We start from the raw sequence: 10,460 nt of genomic DNA, 5'->3' as shown, positions 1-10,460 counted from the left end.
GGTTCCCCCAACCCTTGGAGCTGATTTCACGAGGATGAGGAAAGGGAGGGGACATTCCATTGCACCAGTGGAATTGCTTGCACTAGTGGATTTATTTAGTTGGATATCGTCAACTGAAAGCAGTGGGACTGAAATTAGTCATGATTAACTTACACCCACTGATCTCAATGAGACTACACATGACTAAGTCTTGGTCCAACCTATTGACCCCTCCTTTAATTATTAAAATCAGGCACAGAGAACATATTAATTATAACCTTTAGTTATAACCTTTAGTGTGGCGGCACCTGTGGAATTCCCTCCCTTTGAATATTAGGCAGGCGCCATCTCTGCTATCTTTTTGGCGCCCTTTGAAGACTTTCCTCTTTCAACAAGCCTTTTAGGTTGAGACCTATCCCAGTCCGCGTCTGTGTTAGAATTGCTCTTTAATATGTTTTTTAATAATGTTTTTAACCATTTTTTAAAAGATGTTTTTAAAGCTTCTTTAAATCTGTTTTTAATGTGGTTTTGTTTTAATGTATTTTAAGGTCTGTTTTTATGGCGTTTTTAAGTGTTTTTAGCGCTTTTGTTTGCTGCCCTGGGCTCCTGCTGGGAGGAAGGGCGGGATGTAAATCAAATAATAAATAAATAAATAAATAAATAAATAAATAAATAAATAAATAAATAAATAGCTTATGGTTATTGAAGTTTATAATAAATTCTGGAGTGAAGAGTCACACTTAGCATGAACTGAAGTTCTCTTTATGAGGAACCGGTGACCCTCGAGGTATTGATGGACTACAGCTCCCATCATCCCTAATGGGTATGCTGGCTGGGGCTGATGGGTGTTGGACTCCAGCAACTTCTGAGGGGCAAGGTTTAGAGAAAGGAAGCATCAGCATTGTCACACATTGCATTTATTTGATGTGACTAATGTGATAGTAATAATTACCCTGTGCTGAGTGTCATGGGATGTGCCACCAAGGGAAAGTTTCCTGTTGTTCAATAAGCACCACCCCGATTTCTTTAAAATGCGTGAACCCTCATAGCCTGTGGAATCATTGCACAATGTGCAGGAAACTCTGCTTGACCACAGGTAAGGCTGAGAAGCAATCAGATACTAACATACATGTTGAGTTTTATGCTTAATCATAGGAAGAGAAAGAGTCTTTTGTCTGAAAAAAGGTTAGTTGTTACTGGAATGATTTATCCACATTTACAGAGCAATGCTAACTGTCCTCATCCCTGGTTGAGCTGGTTGAGTCCTAGCTGGCCTGGGGTGAGGGATTTATGCTGGCATAGCCCTGGCTGAGCCCCAGGTCATGTTCTGCCAAATCCAAACTCTTTCATCTCAGCAGATCTTGGGTTTGGATTGTGTTGTTAGGGTTGTTGTTGTTTTTCTTTTTAAAGAAAAGGTAAGCAAAGATCCATTTTAATTAACATTGCATTGTTTGTTTTCAGTTAACATGAGTAGCTGGAAACCAATGGGTTTCTATTCAAGGGTGTAGGGTTTATTGAACTGTGACTGGTAAATTCAGAAAGAAAACCTGGATGGAGTAATATTTCATTGCAAAATGTGAGAGTTTCAGAAAATGCTGTTGTTACATTGTAATATAGTTTCATAGTTTTACTTGATAGCCTCACATATGGTTGCTCTGAAGTCATTCACAATCAGTGTGATGAACATGTATCAATGAGTTGTTTAGTAAGGAGTGAGTCGGGACATGTTATCACCCTTTCACTCCTTGAGAAGTCTCCCCCTCCCTCAGCCATCATACTGACCAGGAACTTGTTATTTTTATAGGGTGAAACCAAACAGAGATCTGACTAGATAGTTGTCTCTCTCCCCCCCCCCGTGTAGGTGTGTTGTGTGGCAAGTAGTAATGCAACTATCCAAATAAGCCCTAATAGGGTGGCTGCTGCAAGCACATGTGTACATCGGACTGTAACCTTAGATCGCTTCAGTATGGGTGAAGTTGAAAGGGTATATCAAAATGAGTACATTTGGACTAGCACAAACAAACCCTCGCCCCCACCTAAGTGCATCTGGAGCATGGGGGTCTACTGCACACAAGAGAGAAAAAGACTGAAAGCTATGTACTTACTCAATTTATGAGATTTTCAGATAAGAAGGAAAAAAAACAGTTTTCTGGCCCTGCAATGGGGTCTAGCTACTGCCTAGAGGTCAACAAATCTCATTTTGACTAGCACAAACATACCCTCATCCCCACCTAAGTGCATCTGGAGCATGGGGGTCTACTGCTGGGTGCACTGCCAGGATCATGGCTTGAAGCACCAATTGTGTAAACAAGTGCTGCTCATGTACATGCAAACATTTGTACTTTCAACAGCTGAAACTGAGGTAATGTGGTGTGGTATTGTGCCATTCTGGAATGGTGGCAGACTGAATCAACAGATGGCTTTACTGAAATAAACAAACAAGAGTCAACAGACGACTGCTGGAAGAAGCCCATTTCATGCTGGATATTTATTAATTACACGGCCAATGAAGAGGTGAGGATGGTCAAGAACATCTGAAAATGACTGCACACTGTCATTAACCCCATGGTCTAACCTCCCCCCCCCTTTTTCTTACTGAATGTACATATACTGAATGTAAAATCAGCACTGGAGTGGCCATGCATTGCCATAATGTAAGAGGGATTTAAGTCATTGTGTAACATAAAAAACATTTCTTAATTCCCCACCCCCAAATAATAGAAGTGAAAATGATCACAACTTTTAAAAAAAAAATAATTCCAGTGTATGATGTCAGGTTTTCTCTTGTATAATTTCAAGTTTTCACTGTGAATTTGAATCTATTCCCTTATTTGTCCTAATTTTAGCCCTTATCCCTGACTGAAGGCTAGTCATACTGGAAGAATGCAAGAGGTGAACAGAACCCAAGTGTCAGAGTTCATTCTCTTAGGATTCTCAGATCGTTCTGAAGTGGAGATGCCTTTGTTTTTGGTCTTCCTTCTGATTTATCTATTGACCCTGACGGGAAATCTGGGTATGATTGTGCTAATCCAGACTGATTCCCTTTTGCAGTCTCCAATGTATTTTTTCCTAAGCAACCTCTCCTTCATTGACATCTGCTACTCCTCCATCATCATTCCCAGGTTGTTGTATGACCTCTTTACAGACAGGAAGGTGATTTCCTACAATGCATGTGCAACCCAGATGTGGTTATTCACCCTCTATGCTACGACCGAGTGCTACCTTCTGGCTGCCATGGCTTATGATCGCTTTGTTGCCATCTGTAACCCACTCTTTTATCCTATTGCAATGGCCAAAAAGGTTTGTCTGCAGCTTGTGGCTGGGTGCTACTTGGCAGGGCTTGTGAATGCCATTGTCCATGCCAGTGGTACCTTTAGATTGTCTTTCTGTGGACCCAACGAAATCAGCTCCTTTTTCTGTGACATTCCCCCTTTGCTGCGGCTCTCCTGCTCAGACAACTATGTTTCCAAGGTGGTACTCTTTGTCCTCTCCACTTTTGTTGTGGTAGCGAATGCAGTGATTGTTCTCTTCTCCTATACTTACATCATTTCCACCATCTTGAGGATGCGGTCATCCACAGGCAGACGGAAGACCTTCTCAACCTGTGCCTCACACCTGACTGCCATTGTCCTGTATTACGGGTCCTTGACCTTTATGTATGTGCAGCCTGGAGGGCTGGAGGCAGTGGAGCAAGACAAAATAGTTTCTGTCTTCTACACCATTGTGATCCCTATGCTGAACCCCATCATCTACAGTCTGAGGAACGAGGAGGTGAAAAAAGCTCTGAAGAAAAGATTAAGCAAGAAGATATTTCTGAAGCAGCCAAAGCAATGAACTTTCATGTTGTGCTGATTGTAACATTGTTGCCCACTCCTGCACATTTGTCTGCTCTCACACAAACTAAGTAAGGCCACTGTTAAAGCTGAGCCAAAATTTTTCAGAAGACATTTTTCTGGGAAAGATTCTGAGGTTTTTCTTTTTCTCATTCCCCCAGAAAAGGAAGGTAGCTTTGCAGAATTTTATCTGAAGATGCTCTGCCATTTATTTCTGTTTTTGATGGTGGCTGCCGTCTGTCCTCGCCACGTTGAATGCTCTGAAATGATAGTAGGTTTGAGGCATTGTAGATGGGCCATAATGGGCTGCATACACAACCATTTGCACTGTGGCCACAATATATATATATTTAAAAAATGTAGGGAAAGAAGAAAGAAACTGTGCTGCTGCTACCACTAACGATAAGCTGCACCACTTGGAGAATTTTTCTTCTCCTTGCACAAATTCAGTGAAATGGTCAACCCCAATTTTTCTGTGTACAAATGGGTTGGAGAATTTTGAGAGGTCAATTGCACACAGCCATAGCCAGTATATTTCATAGATTTTACTGACTATACAATACATAAGAACATAAGAAGAGCCTGCTGGATCAGGCCAGTGGCCCATCTAGTCCAGCATCCTGTTCTCACAGTGGCCAACCAGGTGCCTGGGGGAAGCCCGCAAGTAGGACCCGAGTGCAAGAACACTCTCCCCTCCTGAGGCTTCAGACTCATCAGACTCCAACATTTGACAGAATTGCAGAATTCAAATCTGACTTTTTGAAGAGTCAACATCTTCAGTTGTTTTTTGAGTTTGGTTTCAGTGTTTCAGGCTCCTTTTGAAAAACAAACTAGTCATATATTTGATGTCAATCAAGGGTGGGGAATTTGTACTCTCCCCCAGATGTTAAAGGTAAAGGTAAAGTTGTCTCCGCACTTATAGTGCGAGTCATTTCCGACTCTTAGGGTGACGTCTTGCGACGTTTACTAGGCAGACCGTATATATGGGTTGGGATTGCCAGTTCCTTCCCCAGCCTTTCTCTACCTCCCAGCATATGCTGGGTACTCATTTTACCAACCATGGATGGATGGAAGGCTGAGCGGACCTCAACCCCTTTTACCGGAGATTTGACTTCCTCCTTCCATTGGAATCGAACTCCGGCCGTGAGCAGAGCTTTGGCTGCATTACCGCTGCTTACCACTCTGCCCCACGATGTTACTGAATGACAACTCCCATTATTACTGGCCATGGGCCATGCTGGCTGTGACTGAAGGGAGAGCACCAGGGTCCCCATCTGTGATGTAAAGCATGAATTTACATTGATGTAATACTTCTATAAGTTTAAAAATCCCACAAATGTAACCGTCTTTTGGAGAAAATGATTTAGCAAAATTGAGTTATTTTTAGTTTTATTCAAAACTAACAATACACATGTCTGCAATGAAACAGCCAGGTCAAGTAAGCTTTGCATTCAGGGCCCATCCATACGACTGTGTAATCTGCAACGTTATAGATTTGTGTCCTCATTAATTCACTGTTGTCCATATGATGTTGCAAGCTAGTGAGGATTTTCGTGTTCTCAAATCTGTATTAGAAATGCCACAGAAAAAATGATATGTTTTCCTGTACCAATAATCAATCACATTAACGTCTGTGGGCTGAGATGCAATGTCACAGACTTTCTTGCAATAGGCGATCCATGGGCATCCCTCCGTCATATCCTTCCCATCCAGTAGCCCATTCACAAACCTGTGCATACATGGGAATTAAAATAAAACCTTTTCTGTGCTCTTCCGAAAAAGCATGCGAAAAGCAAACGACCATTATGGACCAATCACTGAGGGGGGGGGGGACTTAGGAGAGCAGCCAATGCTGAAGCAAAAAAAAAAAAAAAAAAGCCCACATGTGTGGTCACTTGATTATCAGTTTCTCACCATAATCCGACCACAAACAGGACATGTATGGATCTCGAGGCCACCAACTGAATATGGACAATGTGGATTTCGCTGTTAGGTATGGATAGGCCCACAGACCACTTGAAGGCTTCTTCCAAAATGCACCCATTTTTCTTTTATCAAGCAGCATCTTGCTATTGTAGTCTAAAGCTTTGAGCGTAGTTCCCATCTCCGTACACTCAAGCAGGCAGGCAAGGGGCAGCCACCGCCACCACCCTGTGCTTGCTCTCTCTCTCTCTGCCATCCTCCCCTGAAGCACTGTTTACTGTGGAGAAGTCTGCCCCACCTGGCAAGCAGTACCATTCCAGCCACATGTGAGAGAGCTGCCTGCAGCCACCGCAATCCAGTAGACAAGGAGCCACATTCTGACCATGACAGAGTGTGCCCCCCCACGCCCTCTGCACCCAAAAAAGCCTTTGTTAAAAGGAGCTTCAGTCTCCAGTGTCCATCTATGTGTATGACACTTTTCAACATCAGGAAAATTATAGCCAAAAATAAAATAATGGACAGCTTCCAGCTGTGAGGGAGAGTAGGGACTGGAGAGGCAAGGGTAGCAATGGGTGAATATGAGCAAATACCCCACCCTATCCTGGACTTCAGCACAAGTTGCAACATATAACTGTAGCTTCGTCAGGGAATCAAATGTCCACTTTACCCACACATATGCACTGAAGAGGAAGGGAAAAAAGTAAGCTTTTTATACCAATCTCATACAACTACATTTCCAGAGTTCTCTAGAGAAAGGAATTGCTGTTAAACCTCCAGTTAAAGAATTGCAAGGACTGGGCTTCCGGATAGAATCAGTTACTCAGGCCTTATTCTATCTCTTCACACTCTTTGGTCACCCCACACAGGTCAGGGTTTTTTTTTAAATGAAGTGTACTGTCTCATAAGCTTAAATTTAAAGTTCAAAAGTTTCCAGGTGGTTTGGGCTCCTTGGGGAGGAAGGGTGGGGTATAAATTCCATTAATGATGATGACGATGTTTCCTAAGCTCAGGCAAGTGTTGAAGACTATCCATGTTCAGACTATGCTATCAGGCTTGATTGATGTCCAATATCATAGGATTCCTCAGGCTCTGCGTAGATGTCTTTTTGGAACTGTAGTGGTTAGAGTGCTGGACTACGAGCTGGAAGACCAGGGTTTGAATCTCCACACAGCCATGAAGCTCACTGGGTGACCTTGGGCCAGTCACTGCCTCTCAGCCTCAGAGGAAGGCAATGGTAAACCCTCTTTGAATACCACTCACCATGAAAACCCTACTCATAGGGTCACCATAAGTCGGGATCAACTTGAAGGCAGTCCCATTAGGATAGAAGACTTCCACACTACTTCTTATTTTGTCCTGTTTTTGATACTATTTTATTGGATTGCATGCAAAAACCATACCAGAAAAGATGTATTGAAAGATGTATCCCAGAAAAGATTGACAAAACTGGCTTTTTAAGGTGACTTATAGGATGCCTCTTTTTGCACTGGCTGTTGCAAGGATCTATGCAAAAAGTGCTGTCAGAGGTTGCTTTAAAGCGACGTGTTGATTTGATAATAATTTCATTGCTCCCCCCCCCAATTCTGAGATTTATTTACTGGATGAGATCTAATGCTACACTAGCCCAACCCTTTGGAGCAAATTGGGGAGGGGGAGGGGGGAGGGGGAGGAAGGGTAAGTCACATTTGCATAAATGGAAGCCCACTGTGCAAATGGGACAGCACAACTGGATGCCACCCTCTGTGTTTTATATACATGGTATTTTCAGCATTTGAATTTGCAAATGCGATTTGCTGTATACTTTTGAGCCTGTTTGAATTTTTGCAAAGACCTTTGGCCGTATAATCAATAAAAGTGTAACCTATGAAACCATCTTATAAAACTGTAGTGTAGATTTGCACATTGCATTTGACCAGTTGCAATGGGCAGCCCAATCCAGGGCTCACATTTGTTCTTCTGACAGAATAAAAATCAAAGCACTGATTCCGCTGATGCCATGATTCACCATTACATTTCCTTCCAAGTCTGATCCAAACAATCACTTTCGTGTTGTGAGATTTTCATTCTGTACACATGGTATGCCTCTTCTACCCAAGCACAGACATGTAATAGAGCAGACATGTGACTGCTATATTAGACATCTGGCTCCTGTCATGGACGTCTGGACTTTAAGTTTTTGAATGATGTGTAAAATCAGGATCAGTGTGTGTGCTGCAGAAGAAATCATTTAGCCATTTCTTCTTCATCTACATGGAACACTTGTGCTCCAGCCTTGCCTGGGTAGTATTGCCCTCTGTGCCAGTGTAAATCCAGCAAATTATTACGATTTATATCTGGGGGCAGAGTACAAGAAATGGTGAATGGGAAATAAGTAATGCTGGGGGTGGGAATAAGCTGTCTGTTTCCTATCGGACCTGCTACACGGTCAAGAATAGATGTTGCATGGCATACACCAAATCATTGTAAGTTGCATTGATTTAAAGTAGCTACAACACCCTATTTTGATAGTAACGATCAGAAACAAGGATTGGGATATACATGCCTTTTGAACCAATCTTTAGTCCTCTCCCCATTGTTAATGTTCATATGATGTGAGTATGGGCTCCTTGCTTACTCATTTATTCTCAGTTATAACATCGTAACAGCTCTAAACAGTAATAAAACTATCAGCTATAAAGTAAAATTCCACCACGGAAAAACATGCAGTGATTAAAAATAGCACAGATCTGCTCAGTTTGCTTCTAATACTTTCCAAATGTTTCCAAATGTTTGTCTTACAGCCTCTCTCTGTCTAAATCGATCACTTGCTGTTCCTGTCATCTAAAAGCAGCCATTCCATCAGCCATAGCAGAGGGAAAAACAGGATGACAGGGCCTCTCTATTGGCTCAGCTGAGAGACCAGTAATTTTTGCCTCCTCCTCACCTCAAACTCTTTCTATTTCTATTTCAGCTAGTCTTGCAAGAACTCTGTAATTAAGAACTAGTTCCCACATTCGCTTTTATCCTTCTACCTTCCACTCCCTTTTCCTTTTGTGTTGTTCTTTTAGACTGTAAGCCCGGGGGTAGAGATTGACATTTGTGTGGCAGGTGCACATTGTGTTCCGGAAATAAATTAACAAGCCAGTGGTTTGTATGGGTGCAATCAAGGCCACAACTTTATTGATTACAGCAAGCAAGCAGTGCTGGCATGGCAGTAGGGTGAGGATCTGTCTTCCCTTAGCCCCATTGCTGAGGGAATGTTTCCCCATCTGTCAAACAGCTGGAGTGGTGGTGGAAGAACCCGTGGGAGTTGGCCAGCATCTTTGAACCCCAGGCAGGTGCATGCCAAGACAACTGGGCTCCTGCTGGACAAGCAATGGGAGAGGGTGCACACCATATGAAATTTGGCCCCACCTGAGCTAGAGGCATTCCTCATATGTTTCCCCCACTGGATCCTTTGTTGTAACACCTAACATTGTCAAGCAAACAGTGAGGGATAGGCAAAGAAAATCTGCTCAACCATCGTGGGGCTGGGATTGTGAGCTGCCCTTGGAGATTTTTTGGGTTGAAGAGTGGGTTAAAAACTAGATTGCAACAATGTGTTCTGTGTGGGGCTGCTCTTAGGTCTGATCCAGAAGCTCCAGCTAGAGCAGAATGTGGCAGCTAGACTGCTGATCATAGAATAGTAGAGTTGGAAGGGGCCTATAAGGCCATCAAGTCCAACTCCCTGCTCAATGCAGGAATCCAAATCAAAGCATTCCCGACAGATGGCTGTCCAGCTGCCTCTTGAAGGCCTCCACTGCCGGAGAGCCCACTACCTCTCTAGGTAATTGGTTCCATTGTCGTATGGCTCTAACAGGAAGTTTTTCCTGATGTTCAGTTGAAATCTGGCTTCCTGCAACTTGAGCCCATTAGAGAGATCCCAGCCCTCCTCAGTTTGACAACCTTTCATGTACTTGAAGAGTGGTCCCCTCAGTCTTCTCTTCTCCAGGCTAAACATGCCCAGTTCTTGTAGTCTCTCCTCATAGGGCTTTGTTTCCAGTCCCCTGATCATCCTTGTTGTCCTCCTCTGAACCTGTTCCAGTTTGTCTGCATCCTTCTTAAAATGCAGTGTCCAGAACTGGATGCAATACTCAAGATGAGGCCTAACCAGTGCTGAATAGAGGGGAACTAATACTTCACGTGATTTGGAACTGATGGGGACACATAGCAGATAATGTGCAACACCATTGTTAAAACATCTGCACTGGCTGCCCACTTACTGCTGAGCCACATTCAAGGTCCTTGCATTAATTTACAAGGCCCTGAAGAACTTAGGTCCATGGCACCTTAGGAACTGCCTGAACCCTTATATCCCAGCTTGATCCCTGAGATCATCTGAAGGAGTGTTGCTGGTTGTCCCCTGAGTTGGAGAGACTCATCTGATCTTAACACAAACTGGGCCTTCAGCCCACTCTTGTGGAATGCTCTTCCCAGAGAGATTCAGCAGGCAACTTCTGTATCAGCTTTTAAACATTTGCTGAAAACTTTTTTATGATGCCAGGCTTATGCAGACAATTAAGAAATTATTTTCTGTAATAGTTACCTGATGATTTGTGATTTTTATTTTTATGTAAATCACTTTGATTTTTTAAATGAAATTATACTATATAAGTACTTTTATAAATAAAAATGCTTTAAATAAATAAACGTTGGCTCCTTGGATGAAGAATAGGTTGCTGTCAGCTGTTGTGCTCTGTTTGCCAG

At 42.8% G+C, this 10,460-nt stretch overlaps 1 protein-coding gene across 2 annotated transcripts; it reads left to right on the top strand.

Annotated features, from left to right (window-relative positions):
• Nucleotides 1–1,031: 1,031 nt before the first annotated feature.
• On the top strand, nucleotides 1,032–10,243 carry LOC133376804 (olfactory receptor 9I1-like). Of its 2 annotated transcripts, XM_061609592.1 has the most exons (3): nucleotides 1,034–1,075; nucleotides 2,331–2,493; nucleotides 2,826–10,243. In XM_061609592.1, exon 3 carries the CDS (start codon nucleotides 2,863–2,865, stop codon nucleotides 3,811–3,813), a length of 951 nt encoding a protein of 316 aa, XP_061465576.1. In that variant the 5' UTR covers nucleotides 1,034–1,075; nucleotides 2,331–2,493; nucleotides 2,826–2,862; the 3' UTR covers nucleotides 3,814–10,243. The 2 variants fall into 2 exon arrangements, with proteins under 2 accessions (XP_061465577.1, XP_061465576.1); XM_061609593.1 differs by lacking the exon at nucleotides 2,331–2,493 and having other exon boundaries at nucleotides 1,032–1,075.
• The last annotated feature ends 217 nt before the right edge of the window (nucleotides 10,244–10,460 follow it).

Source organism: Rhineura floridana, chromosome 2 (genome assembly GCF_030035675.1).
Source record: "Rhineura floridana isolate rRhiFlo1 chromosome 2, rRhiFlo1.hap2, whole genome shotgun sequence".
In the NCBI taxonomy this organism is placed as follows: Eukaryota; Metazoa; Chordata; class Lepidosauria; order Squamata; family Rhineuridae; genus Rhineura; species Rhineura floridana.
The sequence above is the reverse complement of the archived record's forward strand: the minus strand, read 5'-3'. Positions and strand labels throughout refer to the sequence as shown.

Coding starts and splice junctions, on each gene's coding strand:
- LOC133376804 (XM_061609593.1), top strand. CDS start 2,863: ATGCAAGAGGTGAACAGAACCCAAGTGTCAGAGTTCATTCTCTTAGGA.